At 32.9% G+C, this 27,346-nt stretch overlaps 1 protein-coding gene across 3 annotated transcripts in view; it reads left to right on the top strand.

The window, feature by feature from the left end:
* TBC1D32 (TBC1 domain family member 32) overlaps nt 1–27,346 on the top strand; it is a 199,884-nt gene that overhangs the window by 115,834 nt on the left and 56,704 nt on the right. For all 3 annotated transcript variants that reach the window (XM_057489307.1, XM_057489308.1, XM_057489309.1), the window contains exons 22-23: nt 5,172–5,288; nt 9,627–9,715. In XM_057489307.1, coding sequence (XP_057345290.1) covers nt 5,172–5,288; nt 9,627–9,715 — 206 coding nt within the window. The remainder of the gene's footprint in view (nt 1–5,171; nt 5,289–9,626; nt 9,716–27,346) is intronic.

A 27,346-nucleotide genomic window follows, 5' to 3' on the forward strand; every position in this document is an offset into this window, starting at 1 on the left:
ATTAATGGCTCAATTTTCCACTCTAAGGAACTAGAAAAAGAGCAAATCATACCCAAAGCACATAGAAGAAAGGATATAAATATTACAGCAGAAATCACTGAAACAGAAAAAGACAAACTAGAGAAAAGTAACAAAACCAAAGTTAGTTCTTTGAAATGATTATTAAAAATGATAACCCCCCTTGCTAGACTAATCAAGAAAATGAGACCAAAAATTACTAATATCAAGAATGAAAGAGGGCATTGCCGAAGATCCCACAGATATTAAGGAATAATTATGATCAGCTTTATGCCAAAAATTCACCAATTAAGATAAAAATAGGCAACCTTCTTAAAATATATGCTTACCAAAAGTGACATAATAGAAAATCTGAATAGCTATGTAATTGTTAAAGAAATTAAATTCACTATCAGAAACTTCCCTGTAAAGAAAACCAGGTTGTTTAGCTGGTGAATTCTATGAAACTTTTATATAAGGAGAAAGAGTACTGATCTTGGACAAGCTGTTTTCGAAAACAAGAGTCAGAGGAATCAGTTTCTAACTTACTGTGAGGCCAGCGTAACACTGATGTGAAAATGAGGCATGATCATTACCAAAAAGAAAATTACAGACTATTATTTTCCTGATGCATATAGACTTAAAATATTATTGAATTTAGGTTTATTGTAGGTAAATACTATATTTGTCTATAGATATTCATCTATATATCAGAAAATTACAGACTTAGCAAAATATTTTATTATCTAGTATTACAGATCAAATTTTATCTAGTACTATATAAAACAACCATTCATTATGATCAAATGGTGTTTATCTCAGCAAAACAAAGTTGTTTTAACATTCTAAAATGAGATTATAATTCACCATATTAACAGAATAAAGAGAACTCATACAATTCTTTCAATAGATATAGAATAGCATTTGGCAAAATTTAATACCCATTTATGATAAAAACTGAGATTTAATACTAAATCTAACAATGCTATCTTTGAAAAACATATGTGTTACATATTTAATGGTGAAATACATATTTAAATACATATTGCATACTTTGCATACATGTACATATTTGCATACATATTTAATGGTGAAATATTGGACCTAAAACTGGTTCACTCTGTTATTCAATATTGTATTAACTCTTACAATAAAGCAAAAAAAAAAAAAAACTAAGAAGGCCTACAGATTGGAAAAAAAGATATAAACTACCTATTTGAAAATGGTTTGATTCTGTCATTGAAAAGCAAAATCTTGCCTTTTTGAGCCATTTTCTGATTTCTCTATTAGACACTTTAAAAATACTTCTCTGGTGTAATAGATTTAACTGATAATTCTCATTGTTAGAACTTCCAAATCCTAATTTGTTTCTTTCCCGATATTATCTATCCTCAAAACCATTTTCCTTCATAGCATTCTAAAATGTAAAATATAATTTCCATTATTCTTCGGAAAACACTGTTAACTCCTTTCTCCTTGAGGATAAAGACAGTGCTCATTAACGTAGCATGTCTCCTCCTGCCTACCTGCCTGCTACTTCTGCAGCCGTATCTCACCTCTTCATTCTTTGCTGTATAGCATCATCCCCCCAGTATCCTTCCATTCCTCTCCGTAGTACAGTGCCATCAGGTTATGCAGGGTACTGTTTTAAATGATCTCATAGTGTATTTGTCGTCTATTACACTGTAAGTATTTGAGGGCAGAGACCATTCCTTTTTTCACATTTTTATTCTTAGTGTCTGGCACAATTGCTGATAAGCAGCTGATGTTAAAATAATTTCAGTGAATAAGCAAATGGATGATCATTATCAACCTGAAGGATGTTTAATTAATAAGAAAAGGTTTTGGCTTTGGATAATTAACTTTATGATTTAGTCTCAAAATATATCAAACATTTGCCCTTCCATAAGTTTCCTTATTACTGCCACACAAATCCTCATTCATTTCTTCAAGACTTTGAAATATAATTGTTTTATGCTATGTTTTAGAATAATTAATGTCTGATGTTAGTAACATCTTATGTTTTCTTGAGTTCTAAAATGTATAATGTACACATTACAATTTGTTGTTGCTAGCATCTTTTAAAAATAGCATGTAAGAATGGATTTGTTTCTTCTAGAAACAAGCTGCGGAAATACTCTCGTTTCTTCAAAATTTTCTTTAGGTTGTTTTTATTCAAATACAATTACTGAATTGTTTTCACCTGGAGTTCTAGGTAATTTGTTTAGAGTAGCATATCAGAAGTTATGATTTTATGTGGCCCAAATTGTTTCTTTGATGAAGATGGAGAGGTTTCATGTTTACTAGTGGAGTTCTTCATATGTGAGACAAAAACCCTCAATGTGCTATTGATGTATGTAATTTCTAAAGACCATATGTCTTCATGGACAATGTCAAATGTCAAAATGGACATTTATTAAGTTTGTTTGTAATGTCATGGTTATAATAGAAGAGATATTCTAAACATAAAATATAGTACATAAATACTGGACTAATATTAACGGTATTTATGAAATATTTGTATACTTAAATTATAAAGCATTTTTAGCTTAGGTTTTTGATAAATTAGATTAAAACAAAGCTATTATAAAATCTGTTTTATCAGTCATCTTTCTAGTTCACACCTTGGTGACTAGTGAGTTAATTTTTATAGTGGTTTCCTAGGTGGCCATAAACTCTAACTTTTCTGTAGTTCATTTTACATTTACTTAGTAGACATATCCCTCAAACATCCTTTCCTTGATATCAGTTTTTTTCCTCCTTCTCTGTATGGCATACTTCCAGCATAGTGTTTTCTTCAAATAAACATTCAATAAGTGGTAACTAGGTTATTTAATTTATTCAGTTATTCTACTTGGTAACTTTATTGCTATCCAAATGATACTAGCTTCAGTCATGAAGAAGTGGATTATTTTCTTCTTTGAATTGGTTAGAAATTCCATCTTCATTCTTTGGAATATTTATAGGAAACAAAGGGAAGCTTTAAAAAATGGGCTCACTTTTCATCCTACAACAGCAGTTTTTTAAAAACCACTGTGTTAAATATATTTACTATAGCCACTGTTACTGAGTAACATTGCACTTGTCCTAAAATAATGCGGAGGTGGTAGATGTAGATAAATGTACTGTACTTTACAGGTCCACAAATAAGGACTTTGTAGCAAGCAGGTGTGACACTGTTAAGTAGCATCTGAAGACTGTATTGTACCTTGTAATGATTATTAACCTTAGCCAGAAATTTAAAAAAATATGTAGATCAGTTCTGCCACCGGCTTTCCTGGTTCTGTAAATTTTCTCATCTATTTAATGGGAGCTTGAATTCACTATTCTTTTTCATTTTCTCAGTGTTCTGAGCTTAGTGAAATTCTCAACTTATCTGATTCTCCAATTTTGAGTCTAGTGAAAACATTTTTAAAATGACCAAAGACCTGAATGTAAGTCATGAAACCATAAAACTCTTAGAAGAAAACTTAGGCAAAAATCTCTTGAATATAAACATGAGCAACTTTTTCCTGAACGCATCTCCTCGGGCAAGGGAAACAAAATCAAAATGAACAAATGGGACTACATCATGCTAAAAAGCTTCTGTACAACAAAGGACATCATCAGCAGAACAAAAAGGCATCCTACAGTATGGGAGAATATATCTGTAAATTACATATCCAACAAGGGGTTAACATCCAAAATATATAAAGAACTCACATGCCTCAACACCCAAAAAGCAAATAATCCTATTAAAAAATAGGTGGACGATATGAAAAGACAGTTTTCCAAAGAAGAAATTCAGATGGCCAACAACACACAAAAAGATGCTCCACATCGCTAATTATCAGGGAAATGCAAATTAAAACCACAGTGAGATTTCACGTCACACCAGTTAGCATGGCCAACATAGAAAAGACTAGGACAACAAATGCTGGCAAGGATGCGAAGAAAGAAGAACCCTCCTACACTGCTGATGGGAATGTAAACTAGCTCAACCATTGTGGAAAGCAATATGGAGGTTCCTCAAAAAACAAAAAAATAGAAATACACTTTGACCCAGGAACTCCACTCCTAGGAATTTACCCAAAGAAAACAACTTCTCAGATTCAAAAAGACATATGCACCCCTATGTTTGTCACAGCACTGTTTACAATAGCCAAGAAATGGAAGCAACCTAAATGTCCATCAGTAGATGAATGGATAAAGAAGAGGTGGTACATATACACAATGGAATACTATTCAGCCGTAAGAAATAAACAAATCCTACCATTTGAAACAACATGGAAGAAGCTAGAGGGTGTTATGCTCAGTGAAATAAGTCAGGCAAAGAAAGACAAATACCAAATGATTTCCCTCATTTGTGAAGTATAACAACAAAGCAAAACTGAAGGAACAAAATAGCAGCAGATTCACAGACTCCAAGAAGGGACTAGTGGTTACGAGAGGGGAGGGGTAAGGGAGGGCCGGTGGGGAGGGAGGGAGGGAGAAGGGGATTGTGGAGTATCATGATTGGTGCACATGGTGTGTGGGGGGTTACAGGGAAGACAGTGTAGCTCAGAGAAGACAAATAGGGACTCTGTGGCATCTTACTACACTGAAGGACAGTGACCACAGTGGGGTAAGGGGAGGGAACCAATAATAAGAGTGAATGTAATAACCACACTATTTTTATTGTGAAACCTTCATAAGAGTGTATATCAATGATACTTTAATAAAAAAAACTATGAAATAAATAAATAAAAGAATAACTGTAACTAGGTTAGTTGGATTTCCATTGATTTTAAAGATAAACATAGCCTTGTGACTTGAGTGCAACAATATATAGAATTTATTTTCTTGCTCTAGAGCTCCTAAGTATTATGTAATAGAACAATGCAGACTAACAAAGATGAATCATTTCATTTTTTTCTCAGAGCCAAACTTTTCAAGAGATACGACATATTAAAACATTTTCCAACTCTCTTGTATTATGTTCTAATTATTATTATGCATTGTCAGCACATAGATTATTATTGATGTTAACTATTTTGTGCTTATATATGTGTTTCACACTTATGTAGATTAACTAGGCATATTTAAAAAATTAACACTTGCAGTCAAACTGGTATGAAACTACATTAATAACTCTTCTGTGGATGTGGTTGGAAAAAATGAATGATTTAAATGTGCTTTCTCCCCCAACCCCCAAGTCTTTTCTAGGACTGGTAAATTTGTTATCTTATCCTGCTATTTATGAGCTGGTCGGAAAACAAGGTCTTCCTAATAAAGCAGAATATTCTCTTCGTGAAGTCCCAACATGTATTATTGTAAGCCTTTTTCTTTTCATCTTTCCCTGATAAAAATGCTACTTTTTGAGAGTTGTAGTAAAAATACAATCTGACAGGAAAAAAATCAAAACCACTATTTAATGACATTTAAAGGTTGATTTATTAACCATGGAAAAAATCATCTTCTGAGCTGCCTGTGAAGGCAGTCTTTAATCCAGAGTGCTAACAATTATAATACCTATCAAAATACAAGGTAATATTCCCCATCCAGGAAAGAGATTGGGCATAAAGAGAGGTATGTGCATGAATAATGTTTAGATGACTTATTGTCACAACAATGCCACTCCTTCATTGGCTAGGGTAATTTATATAAACTGTATCTAAGAAGTGCAATACATTGTCTGCTTATATTTTAATAACTACATATTACTGCCCCATGAGGGCAGTATATACATATTTATTTGAAACTTATTTCATATTCATACTCCCAGATGAGTATGTTGTTTTAATCACTCAGAGGTATTTAGTTCCTCATGTTTGGATATACATAAATATGTATATATGCAGTAATAAAGAAATGACTTGATGAATACTGAAATTTCATTATTTATTGGTTTAATCTTCTGGTCACTTTGTCCTGTGTGTTACTGTTTTTTTTTTTTTTACACAGTTTTGCCCTTTTAAATACTTTTGTTAGCCCTAAAAATTAAAACTTTTTTTTTAGCTTTTTCTATTTTGGTAAATGTTAATCTGTATGAATGAAACAAAGATAAGTGCTTCTGTCATTAAACTTTAAATGTATATTCTCTTTTCCTTGAAGTGTTCCAATTTTATCTTATGCTTACTTATATCTTGGCACTTCTTAAGTAGTTTCATAATTAGCCATTTATGTACCTGTCTTCCCTACGATACTGTGAGTGCCTGAGAGCAGGTAGGGTATCTTAGTCATTCTTAGCACCTAGTATAGTAGATGTCCAGTGAGTGGTTTTTGAAAATATTCCTAATACTGCCTTTACTGAAATCAGTTATGGGAACAAACGAGTTGCATTATTTAATCTAGAACAACGACTTGAATGGATGGTTTCATAGATATTTACAGTGCATATTCAAGGACGTTTCCACTTAGGGAAGGGTTTGTCTTTTGTTTAGTCTTAAAACACTAAACTGCAAAGTTTTGTTATTCCACCTCCTCTGATGACATTATAGTTTAACCCTGTAGAAGAATCACCAATTCCCATCATCACTGAAACATGCATAAACTCTCCTATTAAAACAAATAACAACTCCTTTGAGCTATGTTCTCTTTCAGCTACCGCCCTGTAGTTTTTTTTTTCCTTGTCCTGAAAACCTTCCTGAAAAAATTGCCTGTATTTGAAATCTCTACTTCATTCTCTTCTGTTAACTCCAGAAGCTACTGTAATCTGGCGTCTTGATTGACTACCTAACTGAAATTGTTCTGCCAAAAGTCAACAATAAGTATATAATTCCCTAATCCAACTGAACCTCCCCCTTACTTTAACTTAATTCACCATCTTGTAGCAGTTGACACAGTTAATCTTCTTGGTCCTCACTTCTATGCTGTGGCACTACTTCTGGTTTTCTTTAGCTTCTCTAGTTTCTCCTGCATAGTTCTCTTTTGTGAGACTTCTTCTGTCGTCTGTCTTCCAGATTAATCTCATCTAATTCTGTGGCTTCAGTTATACACTGAGTTCTGATCCGTATCACTCACTTTACTGACAGGTCTAAACCCAGCGCAATCATCCACACAGTTCAGTAAGCTAGAAACCTGGAAGTCATTGTTGACTCCTCTTTCTAGATATGTGATTAATCACTATTTATTGATTTTTACCTCTCCGATAATAACTTATTTGTTTGTATTCCTGTTCAGTCCACTTTGGCTCAAATCTTCATTTCTTGTCTAGATTACTTTAGTAAGGTACTAACTGCTCTTTTCTTCCAGCCTTAACCTATAATTTATTCTCACACTAATGTTTCCTCAAAGTGGTCCTTTAAAATGAAAACCAGACTCAGTCATTCTGTTGTTCAAAATCTTTTGCAGATTTCCCTTTCCCTCCATATGTAGTGCATATTCCTTCAAATGACATACAACTTTTCCTTGTTTCTCAAAGCCCTCTTTCTCTTCTCACCTTCCACCCTAACCTCTGGGATCTTTGGACAAGTTTCTTTCTGTGGCATACAGAAGGTATATAACCTCCTTGTTTTTTGAATAGATAGCACCCCTTTTCCTTCAGGCTACTTCTTGAGTCCCAGGCCTAGTTTGTTGCTGGGAAGCTCTTGATTTAGTATTACTTTATATACACATTTTTCAGTACTTAAAAACTGAAGTTTTCCATAAGGCAGGCTTTCCTGGAATTTCGTTTTCTTCCCTCAGTGGTAATCCATCTATGTAATCTTCTTTGAAGAAGAAATTATTTGCTGTAACATTTGTTCTGTGAAAATGCATTGTCATTGATAGATCACTGCAATCTATTCTTCATTAGCTCATTGGTAATATATTCTGTCTCTCTTATTCTTAAAGTATTTAGTACTTAGATACACAGCTAGAACTTGAGGATCACAAGGTGACACAGGCTATCAAATAACCTGAGTTTAGTGTTATGTTCAGTTGTGCAAACTTCAGTCACTTATACTAGTACCCTAGTAATGAAGAGAAATCTGTAGATATCCTTCCAGAAACAACTGCACAGAATTAATTCTCTCACATGTGAGAAGGCTAGTGATGCATAATTAATTCTAAAATAATTTGTGAAGATAACTATGGTAAAAATAGTGATAATCATTTCTTAAAAATTACAATATTAAACAGTAAAAATATATACTTATTTGAAGAACTACTTAGCAAACAAGTTTCTCCTTAAGTCTACTGCAAAGACTACTTGCTTAATAGTATCCAGGTGCCTGAGCAAGTGAAGAAGAGCTTTGTGGCTCTGTAGCTAACACAGGACAGTCAGAGTGGAGAAACTGGGAAAGAGGGAGAGAGTGGTGTGACAGTTATTAAGTATTGAATATAAAGCTTGGGGATATGAATGAGTTGCTTATAGTTCATGTTCTGTCCTAATGTTTGAAATGAATCCTCAACCAAGAAGCACACCACAATGACAGATTATTTTAAGATAGCAATCTTTTTATTCTTCATCTTTTATTCTTCATCTCTGGTAGTTTATTTAATTTTTGCTGATTATGAACTCTTGTGCTAGTATTATTTACACATTTTTACAAGATACCTATAGAATGATAAATGCATTCCTAAGTGTTGGGTATAAACTTTAGGTAAGTATACAAAATCTAGTTTTTATTATGTTTTGATTAATCTTTTTCAAATGTGATTCTGAGAGATCCATTATTTTCTCCTCCTTGCAGTCATTCCCTTGCCTCTTATTTGATGATGTGACATTGGTACTATCATCCACGTAGACCTTACTAAATACTACATGTCTTTACTCCCTAGCAAAACATTCCTTCTTTTCTGTGACTGTATTGGTCACAAAAAATATCTTGAATTTGAACTCACTGGAGGATAGCAAGTTTCTTGATCAGGAAAAAGAGTAATGAGAGAGAAGTATTTGTCTATGAACAAATTTCTTAAGCATGAACCCAGATATGTACATAAAAGCAGGGCATTATGGAAAGAAAGTCTTTTAGAGAGTAGGCTAAAATTATCAGGTCTTGGGACAATTGGCAGTGCCTTGCTGCATCAAGTTCCCTCTGTACTTATGTCATAATTTTTAAGTATGGTTACATATTGCAACAACTTGGGAGCTTTTCAAAGGATATTAATGTCAAAATCATATCCCCAGATATAGTAACAGATTGGTCTGGGGTTAGAGCCTGGGCATCTACCTATCTATACCTTTTTAAGTTCCCTAGGTGATTCCAGTGTTTAGCCAGTGTTGGAAACCATTGATTTACCTGAGCACAATATCTATTAACAAAATCTCAAATGGTTACTAGATAAAAGTATTCAAATCTACTGTTCATATTTCACATTTGTAGATTTCCTATTTGCTTTTCAAAGTAGTTTACATTTTTAGCAATGTAATCAGTATTTAACTGGCTGCATAAACTGCTCACAATACTGGAGGAGTATAAATGAGTGATTCTCCACTTTGGCTAACCATTAGATGATATATTTGGGGAACTACAAATCTTAATGCCCAGGCCACACTCAGACCAATTAATTCAAAACCTCTAGTGGTAAAACTCAGGCATTAGTCTTTTTTTTTCCCCTTCTTCCTTAGTTTATTAAAATGTAGAGCCAAGTTTGAGAACCACAGAGCTAAATAATTATTTGTTGATTTTGTTTTCTTTACATGTTTTCAGTCAAATACAGTCTCACTCTACCTCTTTCTTTTCTAGGATATTATTGATAGACTTATAATTTTGAATTCTGAGGCTAAGATTCGTTCTTTATTCAACTATGAACAATCACACATCTTTGGTTTAAGGTAAGGCACTAAACTTTACTTGAGATACATTTTCTGTTGTAAAAATAGTTAAGCGTAAGTTCAGTATACTTTCAAAAAATATTTAAAATAAGCTAATTTTTAAAACATGTTTAAAGGTAATTTGTCTCCCTATAACATTACAGGGAATAAATTATAGCTATTACATTTTTATATTATGGCTTTTGCATACATGTAGGTTCTATATTATTACAGTGTCTTGTGCTGTTTGTTCAATTTACCAGAAGCATTTTGCAGACTATTCAGTTTACTTAGGAGTCTTCTGGGGCTTCCCTGGGTTGTTATTTGATTGGACTCCTGCTATAATACAGTCTTGAAAGAGGCCTCAAAATAGATAATTTATCTTGAAGCCCAAATTTTACTCCTTGGGTGTTCATCATTACTTTTTACCTTCAGTTTTTCCAAGGTTTAGATCTTTCTGATTGAGTTATATTCTTTGACATTTTATTTAATATGTTCAAATGAGGGGAAGAAAAGTGAAAGTGTTTGAGCTATAGAGACTCATCTTACAATGAAACAAAACAAACTCCCTATTGCTTCTCTTTCTCCTCCTTATCAATCTTTTAGCAGCCTCTGAAGGTTGGGATACTCAGGACTTAGTCCTGGGCTTGCTGTTTTTCCTGTACACTCTGCCCCAGTTTATTCATTTATATATTTGCCTTTAAGTATCATTTATATGCCAATGGGTGCTGCAATTTATATCCCTAGTCTAAACCATTATTCTGAGCTACCAGACTCATATACACAACTCCCTTCTGACATCTCAATTCAGACATTTCTCAGATATCGCAAATTTGACATGTCTAAAACTGAACTCTTAGATCTTCTCCCACAGAAACAAAACAAAACAAATTTTTCATCATTTCATAAGTAACCCAGTCATCTATTCAGTTGCTCTGTCCTGAGACTCATTTTACTGTTTTTTCTTTGCTTTTCAAACATTAATTTGTATTTATAATAAATAAAATAACCAATACAGAAAACTAAGTATGATAACTGAAATTCTTCCTAATTCTGAAAGTGATAGTAACATTGAGGAAATCATTCTAGACATCTTCCTATGCATAAACAGAATAGATGTATAGAAATTCTTCTATAAAAATGGAATCGTTATATGGTTTCCATTTTAAATTCTAACTGAATATTATAGAAAAGAAAAAGAAACCTAGTGAGACAGAAGGAATTGCTCAATTTCGAATAACTTTTTTCACTCCAGGGATTATTACTTCCCCAAAGTCTCCTCTAAGGTAAAGAAAAAATATTATGTAAAATATTTTAAGTGGTCTGAGCATTATATTTCACTTTTAGACAGTATATTGATTGACTCCCTACTATGAAAGATGTGGACATTAATGCCCTCATTGGCTTCTATCCTTCCCTGTCTCCACCTGTGTTAGAAGCATGAAATCCTACCATTTTCTAACATGCCTTCTTGAGTCAAGAGACCTTTTTTTCCCCCTATCTACCCAGTAGAGAGATTAAGCCAATCTGGGTTTTTTGGTGTAGTGACATAAGATATGTAATACTTTTTATATAAGTCTACAGAATAAGATCTATAATTTTTTTAGTTTACTCTTCTCAACTCATTTAGTCTGCCAATATTTATTGAGCACTTGTGCTCTGTGCTAGATATGAAGGATCTAATGATGAGTAAATAAGATGTATTCATTCTCTTTAACTTCACTACCTAGTGGGGAATCAGATATTAAGATAAGAATAATAAAATGTGAGGTAATTAATGCAGAAAAGAAACACATTCTTATAAAGCTCCCACTTTCCCATTTTTAAATAACTGTCATTTCCAAATGTTCTTATGTGACTTTCAAGGAACTCCACCTTTCTTGCATATGTTATTTTCCACCTTTCCCAGTTTGAGCTAAGACTCTAAGCAGGTTAGCCTTCTTATGTCCCTCAGGCACAGTGTCTATTATTGCCTCCATGCCTGTGTTTACATCTTTAATAATGACTTCACTTTGTCGTCTTACACATGTGGATCATCCTTCAAGACAAAGCTTACTTTATGAATTACTTCCTCCATGATTTTGTCTTTTTCTTCATGTCCATTGGTTTTATGGTCATTCCCACAGATGTAATATTTCATTTATTTTTCCCCTGACTCAAACTTAGACTTCCTGATAGACTGTTATTTTCTTTTTACTTTCATCTACCACATTGCCAAGTACTTTTGATTTTTGGTTAATATTTATTTGTTGAAGCTGTTGGCTGATTAGAACAGTTTCCTGGAAATTTTTAAGGAAACTGTATACTTACTGAAAATTTTGGGTGTAAATTACTTTCTGGAACATTTTAAGGACTTTTAAATTCACTGCCCTTTTGAGGACACCAGTTAAGGCACACATATGTCCTCTATAATTTCTTTTTTATGGAGGTATAATTTACATATGTTAGTTTCAGATGTATAACATAATAATTTGATATTTGTACATATACAAAATGGTTACCACAATAAGTCTAATTAATATCCATCATACATAATTACAGAATTTTTTTTATTATGAGATTCCTCATAGAATGTTTTTAAGATTTACTCTCTTACTAACTTTCAAATGTTATACAATATTGTTAACTATAGTCACCATGTTGTACATTCCATCCTCATGACTTACTTCTTTTATAACTGAAAGTTTTGTAACTTTTGACTCCTATACCCATCTTTCCCACTTCCTGCCTCCCACCTCTAGCATCCACGAGGCTATTCTCTGTATCTATAAGCTCATTTTGTTTTGTTTTCTAGATTCCACATGTAAGTGAGAACATAAAGTATTTGTCTTTCTTTTTCTGACTTATTTCACTTAGTGTAATTCACTCTCAAGGTCCATCCCTCTTGTTCCAAATGACAAGATTTCATTTTTTCTTATGGCTGAATAATGATCCATTGTGTACATATACACACACATGCATATCACATTTTCTTTATCCATCCATCAATGAACAGTTAGGTTATCCCCATGTCTTGTAAATGAGGCTGCAGTGAACATGAGGGTACACATATCTTTTCAAATTAGGGTTTTCATTTTCTTTGGGTAAAAATCCAGAAGTGGAATTGCTGGATCCTGTAAGCTATTCTGTTTTTAATTTTTTGAGCTATCTCCATACTGTTTTCTGTAAGTGACTGCTCCAATTTACAGTAGTACAAAAGAGTTCCCTGTTCCTCATATCTTCTTCAATACTTGTCTTTTTGTGAATAGCTGATCTAATAGCTATGAGGTGGTACCTCATGTGGTTTTGATTTGCACTTACCTCATTATTAGGAATGCCAAGCATCTTTTCATGTACCTGTTGGCCATCTTTATGTCTTTGGAAAAATGTTCAGATTCTCTGCCCATTTTCTAATTGGGTTGTTTTTTTGCTATTCAGTTGTATGAGTCATTTTTACATTTTGGTTATTAACCCCTTATCATGTATATGATTTGCAAATATTTTCTCCCATTCCACTGGTTTCCTTTTAATTTTGTTGATAATCCTCTTTGCTATGCAGAAACTTTTCAGTTTGATGTAGTCCCTCCCACTTGTTTTTGTTTGCTTTTGTTCCCTTTGCTTGTGATGTAAGGTCCCCCAGGAATTTGTGACCCTGCCCAGAGTTTAGCAGTTTAAGATTTTCTTAATGATCTTTAGGTTAGAGGAATGTTATACTTTTATTTCATTTCATGCTAGAATATTTTATTTCAATATAAAAACTGTATATCTCATGGAGAAGGAATTCTACCATTATTCATATTAATTTTCTATCAAACTACAAATTAAGTTACACGCTGTAGAACTGCTTGTTTCTAACACTTAATATATGAAGTAATTCTTAAGTATACATATTAAAATTTAATATGGTTAAAGATATGTTAATATAATTTTCTCAACACCTATTTTTATTCATTTGAAACACTAATATGGCCTACTTATTGTTAATTTTCTACAGAACTCAGGAATCTCTACTTAGCCTCCTTTAAAATTACTTGCTATTTAAGGTATTATTTTACATTTATCCAACAGTAAAATTATACACACAGTATAATAAACAGTTTTATGCATAGGTATCGTCTTTGTAAAAAGTATGACAATAAGATGACTTTAAGAGGAAGAGCTAAAAATACATACTTGTTTTTCAGTTTAGAAACAGTCTGATTATTTTAATAAACATAGGCAAGGGTTAATACTCCATCACAACAAATCACCAAATTATTTATTACTAGTGCCCCAGATGCTAACTTGCTAACATTAGCACTCTTAATTAACATTAGTAATAAGAATTAAAAAATTCTCTTGCAGTCTTTTTTTAATATCAGAAATTAGAATATAATCAGACTACAAAACCATTCACATTTTGGATTTTATATACACATGCACACATATCTGATATTTAATTTTAATCTATTAAGATAATTTGAAAAAAATAATCTGTTACTGAGGTATCAGTAACTGATTCAAAACTCCTATTTAATCAAAGAATTCATGTTTATATAGAATAATTAGAAAACAATGAAATACAGAAAGAAAACAATATTCATTATTCCTTCCGTTGAGGATAACCACCATTAGCCTCTCAATGCCCATATTTTTCATCCTTTACCTGAAAACGTTTTTTGAAAAGTAGGAATTTTATTGTTTGGAAACTACATTTTAACTTAATTATGTAAAATTTTCTCTTACACCTATATATGTTCATCTATACTGTAATTGTAAAGCACTGAATAATATTTCAGTATATGGATGATTCCTGATTTTCTGTTTCTAGATAGGGAGGCTGTTTAAAATTTTTTTTTTATTTCTGTGCCCATAATTATTTATTTTAAACATCTCTATGCCCATAGTATTTCTTTGCAACAAGTCTTTAGAAATGCACTTGATATGTTTAGAGTAGGCACATTTTCAAACCTTTTTTATTTATATCTTCCTTCTTTTTTTTGACTCACTTTACTTTCCTCTCTACCATTTTATATTTTTCTCACTGTTGACACTTTTCCTTTTCATTCACTTCATTCAGAAAATAATTAATTACTAAGTGCTGCACTGTTACGTACAGTACTTTTTGGGTGCTCTTTATTTCTGGATGCCTTTTTGTAAGTTGTTTTTGCAGATTCTTCCTTCTCTCTCTGCCTTTTCCATTGAATTCTCTTCTAGAGTATGTCTTCAGTACTTTTTCCATTTTTTTTTCTACAGTGGCTTCAATATGATTTATTTACTGACTAACCCTTATTTATGTATCTGTAAGCTTTCCTTTGATTATATATACAAATTTCATTGAATCTTGGATCTGCATACTATGCAAGTTCAGCAAACTCATTATATCCAAAAATTATACTCTGTATGTACTTTCAGAACCCAAGGTAACCTCCAGCTTCAGGAGATCCAGAGTACTTTTTGAAATGGAGATACGAATTCAGTACCTAGAGCAAGTGAATAGCCTCTCCATAGCCCCTGCTCTCTCTCTGCTGCTCCTGGAGAGGTTTGGGGTTTTTTTCTTTTTTAATTGAAGTGTAGTTGATATACAATCTTATACTGGTTTCAAGTATATAACGCAGTGTGGTTCAGCAGCATATTATTAAATCCTCATGCCCACTAGTGCATTTACTATCTGTCAACATAGGAAGATGTTACAGAATCACTGGCTATACTCTCCATGCTGTACTACCATCCCTGTGACCAACTTATATTATGATTGATAATTTTTGTGCCGTTTTATCCCCCTTACCCTTCCCACCTGCCCACCTTAACCTCTCCCCCATATTCATGGAGAGTTTCATTGGAAAACTGACTCTCTTCCCTTTTTCTCTTCACATATGGTTATATGTGTTTCAAAACTTTTAGCTCAAGGTTTGGAGGTGTGTGGTTAGTGTGAGTGTAATTCACATCCTGTTCTTGGTTTTGATTGCAAGCAGAGAATTGGACATTACATTTCTGCTAGCTAGTGTGTATATACTGATCAGAAGGAACTCTTTCATATTGAATTTTTGTATTTGTTTTAAGTAAAATATACAGACATAAAATGTATTTGATTACAGAGTTTGTAAAAGTATAATTTATGGAATTTATGGTAATGCATACATGGAAGTATTTAGAATGTTAGTAGAGATAATACGTTGTGTTGATTCAATGTATTCAAAATACTAGGAAAAAGTTTCAGGATTAGGAGAAGGGGCTTGTGACTACAAACATGAGGTAAACAAAGAACATGCTTAGGAAGTCCTTCAAGCGGAGATGATAGCTAAGACAAGACTGCACAGAACCATTTCAGGTACTCCAGGCAAGTGCCCACTTGCTCACATTAATAATACAGTAATATTTAAAAAGTGATATACAAAGTATGTAGTAATTAAGAGCAGAATTATTGCTCTGGTGGTGAGATTTTATTTGGGTTATTAGCAAATTCCTGGGGGACCCACTATGTTCAAGATATATTCCAAAACAAGTGAAAAGATTGATCCCAAATTTCAGATTATTTATTTGAACTATTTGAAGGAACAAGACATTGACATAAAGGAGACACTGATATTCATTTCCAGAAATAAACTGAAATTCAGAGATGTTTGGTTGGATTTTTAAAATAAAATTCTATATACCATGCACTAAAAACATTCTTTCAAACTTAGCATAATGGATACTAACTTGACATCAAGTGTCAGTCTCTGATATTTGAAATTCTAAAATTCAGAAAAAAAATTGAAATTTTTTTTTCCATAGCTTATTTGCTATATACATCTTATCTTACCTGAAGTGATGTGAGATTCTTTATAGTCTTTATTTGGCCTGCTTAATTTGAAAGGCAGCATATTTTGCTGAAGAAATGTTAATGTGCTTGATTATGAGGTGTTACTCCAGGTTTACTGTATTTTGTTGCTAAGTGCACAAAAATTATAAATTCTTGGTCATAGGAATACAGGTAAGGAATTACAAATCTTTACAACATCACTTTGCAATTTTTAAATCACTTAGGGTCAGGGTAAGGGGCAAAGGGAAAGATAAATTAAATAGTGTCTGATATTTTAAAATCCAGTGATGTAAAATGCCCATTTCCACCCTGGGTTGGGAGGCTCCCTTTGCATCTGAGGCAAAACAATGTCTATATATTCCTTGTTGATAGTTGGGCCTGAAGCTCAGCTGCAAAACACTTATAACTCTGGCCCTCTTAGGGCATAGTCGGCTCTCCTGAGGTCAGCACTGACAGGGAACCTCAGAGAGGGCTCCCAGCACAGTTAGTGTGAGGTGGTGCACCTCATATCCTGACCACATTGATAACAAAAACAATGTGGCCACAGACTATTCCTTTGATTATAATTACGTTTATGCTAGTTATACTTATTAGTATGTATTCAATGATATTTTGATGTTTCTTGGGGAGCATCAATACTTTTTGCAACTGTGTGTAGTTTTATAGTGATGAATTGGATGTCTGTAAATTACTTGGGTTATAAAATGAAACTACATGTTAGCATTTTTTCAATGCATAAGAACCCCTTAATATATTTATATTTTATACTACATATAAGACATAGTTATAACATAGAACTTACAAAGTCAATGTAAAATTAATATTAATACTATATTCTCTAATGACAATATATTATTATCTGTTAAGAGCAGTAACTAATTAGAGTCTTAATGTTTAATGTGAAACGTGCAAATTTTGGGAGTCTGGTATCCTTGGTTAACAATTCTTTGCCCTGAAGTTGTGACTTGACTATACTTTATACCCACCCCGCTTTACAATAATGCCAATTTTCCTACATTTAAGCCTAAATCCTTTACCCAGGTGAAATTTTATTACAGGTTTCTAATGTAAAGAAGATAAATTCATTTGGGATGTCAAATTGGCATTTAAATTATTTTTCATAATCACTTCACCCAAAATATTTTTCTTTATAACAAAAATTAAATCATTTTGTTTCAGTTTCATTACATTAGAGGAAAAAAATAAGTGAAAAGAACTTTAAAAAGATGATTTAGAGCTTAGAAAACAAATATATTTGTTTTTGTTTTATCTATTTGAGCAAAAAGCAAAGGACTGAGTAAAGGTCCATATTCTTACCCTCTTCTGCAACAGGGAAATCTAGGGTCTGTCTCTTCAGTGTTAACATAAATCTCTAGGTGACTTTCATTCATTGTTAGTTTATTTACAATCACTTATATCCTTTCACCTGTAGACTAAATTACTAATTAACATCCTATGTAAAATAACAGGGATAAGAGAGATGGAAGAAAAAAAGGAAATTGATTAATATGTAAATGATTGCTTGACAGAGCAAGGTTGAAAATAAGTTTCACTAGTATAGCCCTTGTCTCTGTAAGTGGACATAAATCTTGAGGAATTAAATTCTGCCAATGATCTTGTGGGTAATATTTTCACATTGCTTAACATTTATGAAAGAATAAAGAACAGCTAAGGTCTTTGGCTATTGTTTGTGTTTTGGTGTACAGAAACTTATTTTGACAAATGTAACTTATTAAGGCCTAACCTAATTTTCATCTGAAATACGTAGTCAGTCTACTGCTAGCTGTATCCTGAGAGAGACACACAAATATACATGCATACACACACTTCTGAAATTTGGCTATGTAACTTCTGTTGATATTTTCACATAAACTTTAAATTATTTTTTAATACTTTACCTCTGTCCATGAACAACTGAAAATACATCATTAAAACATTTTCCAGTTTATTTATGAATTTGGATTCACCTTAGATAATTGTTGACTTTCTTTTGAGTGATTGATAATAACAACTTGTTTTATAGGTGAATAAGCAGAAGCTTTCTCTCAGAACTTTGAGAAATTTAGATTGGAACCAACAAACATTAAACTTGACAATTTGTTATAAGCCTTATAATATGTAAATTTTGAGATGTTTTTCTTGTCATTTTTTTTTTAGATTAGTGAATATAAAAAAAGTTATACTTCTATTCACTTTCTAAACCTGGCATTATATTAATAATGGTTAGGTTGAAAAAATAGAAGTGTCTCACTCAAGTGGCTTTTCCTTTCATGTTTAGTCTAGCTGCAAGCTTATACAAATATGCAGGTATAACTAATGAGCTACTAAGATCCATTTATTAGATGATTACATAATTGAATAGTAAATGATAGTTGTTATTGAGTCTTAAAATAATCTTTATGCATAACCATTAAAGTATGTATTCTTTTATTAGTATTCCAGATTTCTTCATTTGTTGCATACATGTTTATATGTTTTAATGGATATAATGATATATTTCTCATTATCCACCCTACCATAGCACTTACAATTTTTATGAAATATTAAAAATATAAATATTGCACAAAACATATACATACAGCTTAACAAATTGTTACAAAGTAAATGTCTACATAATCCCAACCAAGTAAGCAAAGAGAATTTACACTATTAGTGGACATTTGGGTTATTTCTAGCTTTCCACTTTGGACTATTATAAACAGCTCTTTTACATGTATAACATTAGCTACATATCTACTGTATACATACATAATTAGTGTGTTACAAAACAAGTGTCTAAATATGCAAAGCACTGTTTCTAAACTTCCTATTCTGTTCAGATAGACTTTTGTTTATTCTTGTACAAATAGTTAATTACTATAGTTTTGTAGTAAGTTACAATAACTAATAGAGTGACTTTTCCTACTTGGTTCTTTTTCAAAAATATCTTGGCTACTTTTAGTTCTTTTCTTTCCATATAAATTTTAGAATCAGCTTGTCACACAAACCAGCCCACTGATATTTTAATAATCATCAGATTGAATCTATAGAGATGGACAGTGAGTGAATCGACATCTTTACAAAACTGAATTGTCCAATGTGTGTCAACATGGTATATATCTCCATTTAACTTAAGCATTCTTTAGTTACTCATTAAAATGTCATTTTGCTCTGTAGAACTCATACACCTTTTGTGAATGCAGTATTTGTTGCCTTATATTCTGTTTCCTAGTATATACTAGAGTGAGTAGCAGTATCACTCAATGGTTAAAAGCATATTCTCTGGTACCACAAAGTGAGCTTAGGCTATTCTTAACCTCTTATGCCTCTGTTTACTCATGAGTTCATTGGAGACAGTAACTGAAATTTCCTCACAGAGTTATTGTGAGACTAAATATGTTATACCTCTTCCAAATTCAGAACATAGTAAGTACCCTATAGAAATTAGTGTCTATGAGATTACATATTATTCATTCAATTGAATTATTCATTCATTTGTTTTAAAAAAAACTTTTAGGTTATTAGCAGGGGCATTTTGCTGAGCTCTATGATAATATTGAATTTTTTATTAAATTATTGAATAATGTACATTTAAATATAATTCATAACTGAATTGGAGAATCCCATCTTTATAATATTCAATATTCTCAGCAGGCAAGTGCTGTCTCTATGGAAATTTTTTACATTCTTTGGTGATATGGTTCTCTTCATAAAGGTCCAGTAAATTATTATCATCCTCTATATTATACTTCTTGTTAACAGTTTTTTTTTTACCATGGTTATGTTTTAATTACTTATTATTGATATAGTACATTGTTTTCTGTATTTTGTTCCTGGTCACCCTACATAATTCTCATATTCTCATGTTTTATATATATATATATATATATGTCACGTAGATGTATTCATATTCATATATTGTATATGATATATATAAATTCTCATATATATTTATATATGTATTATATATAAATTACATAATATATATAGTACATATATAGTCTCATAAGTATATTCTCATATTAATATATATAAGTATATAAATATATCATATATAGGTATATATATATGAATACATAATATAACATTTTATATGTCTCATATAAATGTATTATCATATATATAATTTTTCCCCCTTGAAACTAGTTCTATTCTTCATATCAACCAAAAGGCAACATCATACCTTTATTTGCTTAGTTGTAAACCTTGAAATTTGTATTATTTTCCTATTGGTGTGTAACAAATTACCACAAACTTTGTAGCTTAAAACAACACAAATTCATTATCTGTTTCCATGCAGGTAGGTATAGTTTAGTTCGGTCCTCTGTTCATAGTCTCAAAAGGCTGCAATCAAAGTGTCAGCTGGGGCTCTGGTCTTATTTAAAACTCAATTAGGGAAGGATATGTTCCAAACTACACAGATTGTTGGTGAAATTTAGTTCCTTATGATTTTAGGACTTAATGATTTTACGACTTGAGGGTCCTGTTTTCTTGCCACCTAGAAGCTAGAGGCACCAGCCCTTCAGTTGAAGGCTGCCCTCAATCCGTAGAAGGCATCTGTAGGTTCCTCGCCACATGGTTTTCCCCAGCATGGCTGCTTGCTTCTCTAAAGCCAGCAAATGAGAGACATTCCAGCAAGAAGGGCACAGAGTCTTATGTAATACAATCATGTAATCACAACCATCCTGTCACCTTTAACAACTCTGATTAAAGGCAAGTCACTGGTCCTGCCTGCACTCAAGAGACTCACATAAGACAATGAGCACCTGGAAAGTGGGGATCACAGGGACTCCTAAGACTTTATCTACTGATAAAAACTGATATGTCAGCTTCTGTCCCTGGCTAATTCCAGCCTATTCTGTATGTAGCAGCTGGAGTAATACCATTGAAATAAAAATCAGATCATCTCAATCCTATACACATGTTTTCTCATATCAGGATGATATCATACTCCAGTGGTTTCTCAGTCAAAAAAAATGGAGTTATCACAAACTTACAGAGTCCTATGTGATCCGGACCCTAAATATTACATTGACCGCATCTCCTAATAATTCTTCCTTGCCTATTCCACTTCAGCTATATTGGTTCCCTCACTGTTCTTCAAAGATGCCAGACTAAGCTCTCATCTTAGGTCCTTTGCTCAAGCTGTAATGCTCTCTTTCAAATACTTTTCCCCCAGAGAGACCCATGGTTTGCTCCATTTCTTTTAGGCTTTTTCTGAACTGTCACCTTCTTGGTGAGGTCTTTCCTAACCACTTTGTTTAAAATTGCCTACAATGATCTATCTCCACTACCCCCTTGTTAGAACTTCTTATTAATTTTCCTGCTTTAATTGTATCCATGCTGTTTTGGGGGTTTTCTTGTACTTTTTATTTTATTCTTTGTTCTCTTCCTCTGGTATTTTTCATTCCATAGGACTGAGACTTTTGTGCATGTATGTTCAGTGATATGTCCTCAGCACCTTAGAGAATAGTAGGCACTTAGTAGGTATTAAACCAATATTTCCTCAAATTAAGTAAATTGAATTTTATGATGGGGGATTCCAAATAAATAGTTCATCGTCATTTAATAATGAAAATTATTATCTCTTTTCAGATAGCATGACTTTTCTTTTTTTCTCATCTTTTTTGCATTGGCTTAAACTTACAGAACAATACTAAATAATGGCAATTTTGCTTTCCTCATGACCTTAATGTAAATGCTTTTCCTGTGTATGCTTTTAGCTTGTGCACTGAGATAAATTTGCTTTTTAAATTAAATTAAAGAAGTAACATTCCTTTAATTTGCTTAGAATTTTTTTTAGTACAGGCACTAGAGGATGGATGTTGAATCTTAAGTAGTTTTTAAGCATCTGGTCAGATGATTATATGGTTCTTTTCTATTACATATTGATGTTGTGAATTATATCAGGAGATGTTTTAATAAATAAACTATCCTTTTCTTCCTGGAATAAACTACTTGGTCACAGTATGCTAGTCTTTTAATTTGCTGTGGGATCAGATTTGCTAAGCTTTACATTATTCCCAGTACTTGTAAGATCTTACAAGTCTTATATCACTTGTTAAAGTTTCTATTTACTCATTGTCTAATGAGAATTTGGTCCAGGCATGTATTTTCTTTTCAAATTTTTTATTAAGGTATTATTAATATACACTCTTATGAAGGTTTCACATGAAAAAACAATGTGGTTACATTTACCCATATTATCAAGTCCCTACCCATACATACCCCATTGCAGTCACTGTCCTTCAGTAAAGTAAGATGCCACAGATTCACTATTTGACTTCTCTGTGCTACTCTCTTTTTCCCGTGACCCCTCACATCATATATACTAAACATAATACCCCTCAATCCCCTTATCCCTCCCTCCCACCAACCCTCGCTTTTGGTAACTGCTAGTCTCTTCTTGCAGTCTGTGAGTCTTGTCCTATTTTGTTCCTTCAGTTTTGCTCTGTTGTTATACTCTGCAGATGAGGGAAATCATTTGGCACTTATCTTTCTGTGCCTGGCTTATTTCACTGAGCATATCCTCCAGCTCCATCCATGTTGTTGCAAATGGTAGTATTTGTTTCTTTCTTATGGTAAATAGTATTCCATGATGTATATGTGCGACATCTTCTTTATCCATTCATCTACTGATGGGCACTTAAGTTGCTTCCATATTGGCTATTATAAATAGTGCTGCAATAACATAGGGGTGCATATGTCTTTTTAAATCTGAGAAGCTGTATTCTTTGGGTAAATTCCAAGGACTGGGATTCCTGGGTCAAAGTGTATTTCTATTTTTAGTTTTTTGAGGAACTTCCATTTTGATTTCCACAATGGCTGAACTAGCTTACATTTCCACCAGCATTGTAGGAGGGTTCCCCTTTCTCTGCATCCTCACCAGCATTTGTTGTTCTTAGGCTTTTCAATGCTGGCCATCCTTTCTAATGTGAGGTGATATCTCATTGTGGTTTTAATTTGCATTTCCATGATGATTAGTGATGTGGAGCATCTTTTCATGTGTCTGTTGGACATCTGAATTTCTTCTTTGGGGAAGTGTCTGTTCATATCCTCTGCCCATTTTTTAATCGGGTTATTTGCTTTTTGGGTGTTGAGGCATGTGAGTTCTTTATATATTTTGGATATTAATCCCTTGTTGGATATCTTGTTTACAAATATATTTTCCCATACTGTAGGATGCCTTTTTATTCTGTTGATGATGTCCTTTGGCATGCAGAAGCTTTTTAGTTTGATGTTGTCCCATATGTTCATTTTTGCTTTTGTTTCCCTTGCTCAAGGAGATGTGTTCAGGAAGAAGTTGCTCATGTTTGTATTCAGGAGATTTTTGCCTATGTTGTCTTCTAAGAGTTTTATGGTTTCATGACTTGCATTCAGATCTTTGATCCATTTCGAGTTTACTCTTGTGTATGGGGTTAGACAATAGTTCAGTTTCAGTCTCTTGCATGTAGCTGTCCAGTTTTGCCAACACCAGCTGTTGAAGAGGCTGTCATTTCCCCATTGTATGTGCATGGCTTCTTGTCCTATATTAATTGACCATATTTGGTTAGGTTTATATCTGGGCTCTCTAGTCTGTTCCATTGGTCTATTGTTCTGTTCTTGTGCCAGTACCAAATTGTCTTGATTACTGTAGCTTTGTAGTAGAGCTTGAAGTTTGGGACCGTAATCCCCCCAGCTCCAGGCATGTATTTGATTTCAGAGTTGCTCCATTTTACCTCAGACTGTCTCTTTGTCCATCTAGATCCTAGAGAGCCCTTCTTATCACAAACTAGAGGGCATTGAGGGTCAGTTTCAATACCAGTTCACTGATGTAGTTGTCTGAAGAAAGATCATTAGGTTCTCCCTAAACTTTCATAACTTACAGCCTTATTACTTAATTGGTGACAACTTGACCCTTACCTTTTTTTTCTAACAAAACCTCTGGAGTCATCTTTGACATCTTTCTTTTGCTCCCTTCAGTCCATCAGGAAATTCTGTTTTGACATAGGAGTCTTAAGTCTGGATATTCTTATTTAGTTATGTGTCATAACTATACTTTTCTAATTATTACAATTTTATAACATGTCTTAATATCTGATAGTATTAAATCTCCTCCCAATATTCTGCTAGTATTGAAAGTTGCTGTGGATATGTCTGAGTAAAGCTTGATCTACACCCCCACCTCACCCTCCACTATGCTGTGTGTGCATACACACACAGACACACACACAGGCACACAATGTCTTTTAGTGGCTTAGTGGCTTGATCTTTTTCCCGAGATACCCGAATGATTCTTTCTTTCTCTTTAAGTCTAATAGCTTTACTAGGCTCTATCTCTGTGTTGATTCTTTTGGTTCAGTTTACCCTGGGACAATATTGTACACTTACTGTACACAGATTCATTTCCTGACTAATATCTTAAAGGTGTATCCTGTTAAGTTATTTCTGTTTTCTCTCAATGAAATGTTAACCTAAACACTTTATACTTCCACACTCTCATTATATTTTCCACACTCTCATTCTATCCCTTATACCATTTATTGTGTTTAAATAGTGTCTGCTTTTTTTTTTTCTGTTTCCATTTGTTTACTTTTTGTTACAGTTTTATTTTTCTACTTCTTTCTTTAGCTTGGAAAGATCTTAGAAGATCCTTTATCTGGTTGTTTTGCTGTTTTTTCCCTTACTTGTACATCTCTACTGTGTGCAAAGAGCTTATTGGAGACCACTGCTTTACTAAATGTTTTTACTGAGATATAATTGATATGATGTAAGTTGTACAATGTGTTAATTTGATACATTTATATAACTTTTTAAATTCATGGCAAACTATTTGCCTATAGTTTTGAAGTGCTTAAGAGCCACTCTGTGTGTATTTGTATTGCAATCTATTTATCCTATTATTTTTTCCCTTTTTCCTGGATCATCTTTATATGCATCTGTGGTATTTCTTTTTGGAGAGATGTGAGTTTTTTCCATCATCAGTTACTTGAAGGAGGCTCATGTGGAAGAGAAGTTAGGGTCATATTCCTGGTTACCTGGAATTTTCCTAAAGGCCCAAGTTCTGTGTGTGTGTGTGTGTGTGTGTGTGTGTGTGTGTGTGTGTGTGTGTGTGTTCTTGTCCCCTCTTTGTGCTGTTCCCAATGACCTTACTGTAGATATAGTCCATTTTGTTTATTAATTGTGTCTGTAATCAATAATTAATAATTGATTTGTCTGTGACTCCCTGGTTCACCTTGCTCCTTGTAATCCTGAGAACTACAGTGGGACCAAGGATCCTCCAGCTGGCTGTCCTTTGTATTCCATTTCCACTATTGGAAACAGAGTAGCTTTTTCATCTGAGTGTACCCCTCATTTTTTGAAAAATTAGTTTTTTTTACTTAGGAATTTTTTTTTGAAAAATTTATTTTGCTGTTTTTCAGCAAACATGGCTCCAACATCCTTTTTCAATTTATTTCCCTCTGCTAACAGCATTTGCCCTATTTTGACTATCCTTCTGTTTCCTTCAACTCATTGTGGTGTTAACAGTTTTTGTGTATGCTAATTTCCTCCCCCATCAATCCTTGGGGTTATTTCTAGGATGAGAAAGGGAAAACTAATTTTAACTATCCTCTTCAAACTAGAAGTTTATGTATTTTGTTTTTTTTCCATTGCATTTGATCTAGCAAAAATGTTTTTACTTTTATAAACTGAGTAAATGTTTATCTAAACTGATGATAGATTTTCCCTTATTTTATATGCATTTTATTATTTTGGGCAGGTTGGGTAGTAATGTCAGATTGCCATTTTTAACTCTCAAAGACACCTGCCAAGAATTTTTTCTCTGTATATGAATGCTATTAAATGGTAAAACAGGCAATTGCCCTAAAATTCAAATACTAAGATGTACAGTGAAAACCATGCTCCCTTCTGGTTTTTTATATCCTCCCCACTACAGAGCTAACAACTGTCTCTTTTTTTTTTTTTTGTCTCAGGGAGTCATGTAAAAATGAATATGTATTTATTTTTATATTCAAATTTTTTCCATCTATACTCAAATGCTACCATTATACACAATGTTTTCTGCCTCTCCTTTTTCAGTTAATATCCACCTGGGAGATAGTTCTTTATCAAAACATAAAACTGTTCTGCTCCAATATCTACATAGTACATCACTATAAAAATGTACTGCAAACTAAAACTTAAACTTCTTGTTGTGGGTGAACACTTAAAATTTTTTTTTCTCATACCACCCTGCAATGAGAATCCTTGTGCATAGACCATTGTGCCCATGTTTAAATATATTTCTGAGATATATCAGTTAGGTATATAATTAGAAGTTTGGTTAGTTTCTCCTATTTTCTTCAAATGCTACTTTTCAGAGAATCTAACCTGTTACAGCCATCTTCAAATTATAGTCCCCTTCAAATTATCTTTTTTATATACTTTAGAAAAATCTGTTTTTATATTAAGGTATATACAATAAAATGCACAAATCTTAGTGTACGGCTTGGTGAATATTGAAATTTGCATACACTCATGTAACCATTACCTAGATCAAGGTATCCAACATTCTCACTTCTTTTTTTTTCTCCTTCATCTATTTCACCCATCTCCCTACCCCACTTCCCTTTGGTAACCACTAGTCTGTTCTCTGTGTTTCTGAGTCTATTTCAACTTTGCTTGTTTTGTTATCTAGATTCCACATATAAATGAGGTCATACAGTATTTGTCTTTCTCTAGATGACTTATTTCATTTAGCATAATACCCTCTCCACCCATCCATGTTGTTGTAAATGGCATTTCATTCTCTTTTAAGGCTAGTAATATTCCATTGTATACATGTATCACATCTTTTTTGTTCATGTATCCATGGACATTTAGGTTGTTTCCATATTTTGGCTATTGTAAATAATGCTGCAATGAATACATGTATCTTTTCAAATTAGTAA

This window comes from Manis pentadactyla, chromosome 12 (genome assembly GCF_030020395.1).
Source record: "Manis pentadactyla isolate mManPen7 chromosome 12, mManPen7.hap1, whole genome shotgun sequence".
Taxonomy (NCBI): Eukaryota; Metazoa; Chordata; class Mammalia; order Pholidota; family Manidae; genus Manis; species Manis pentadactyla.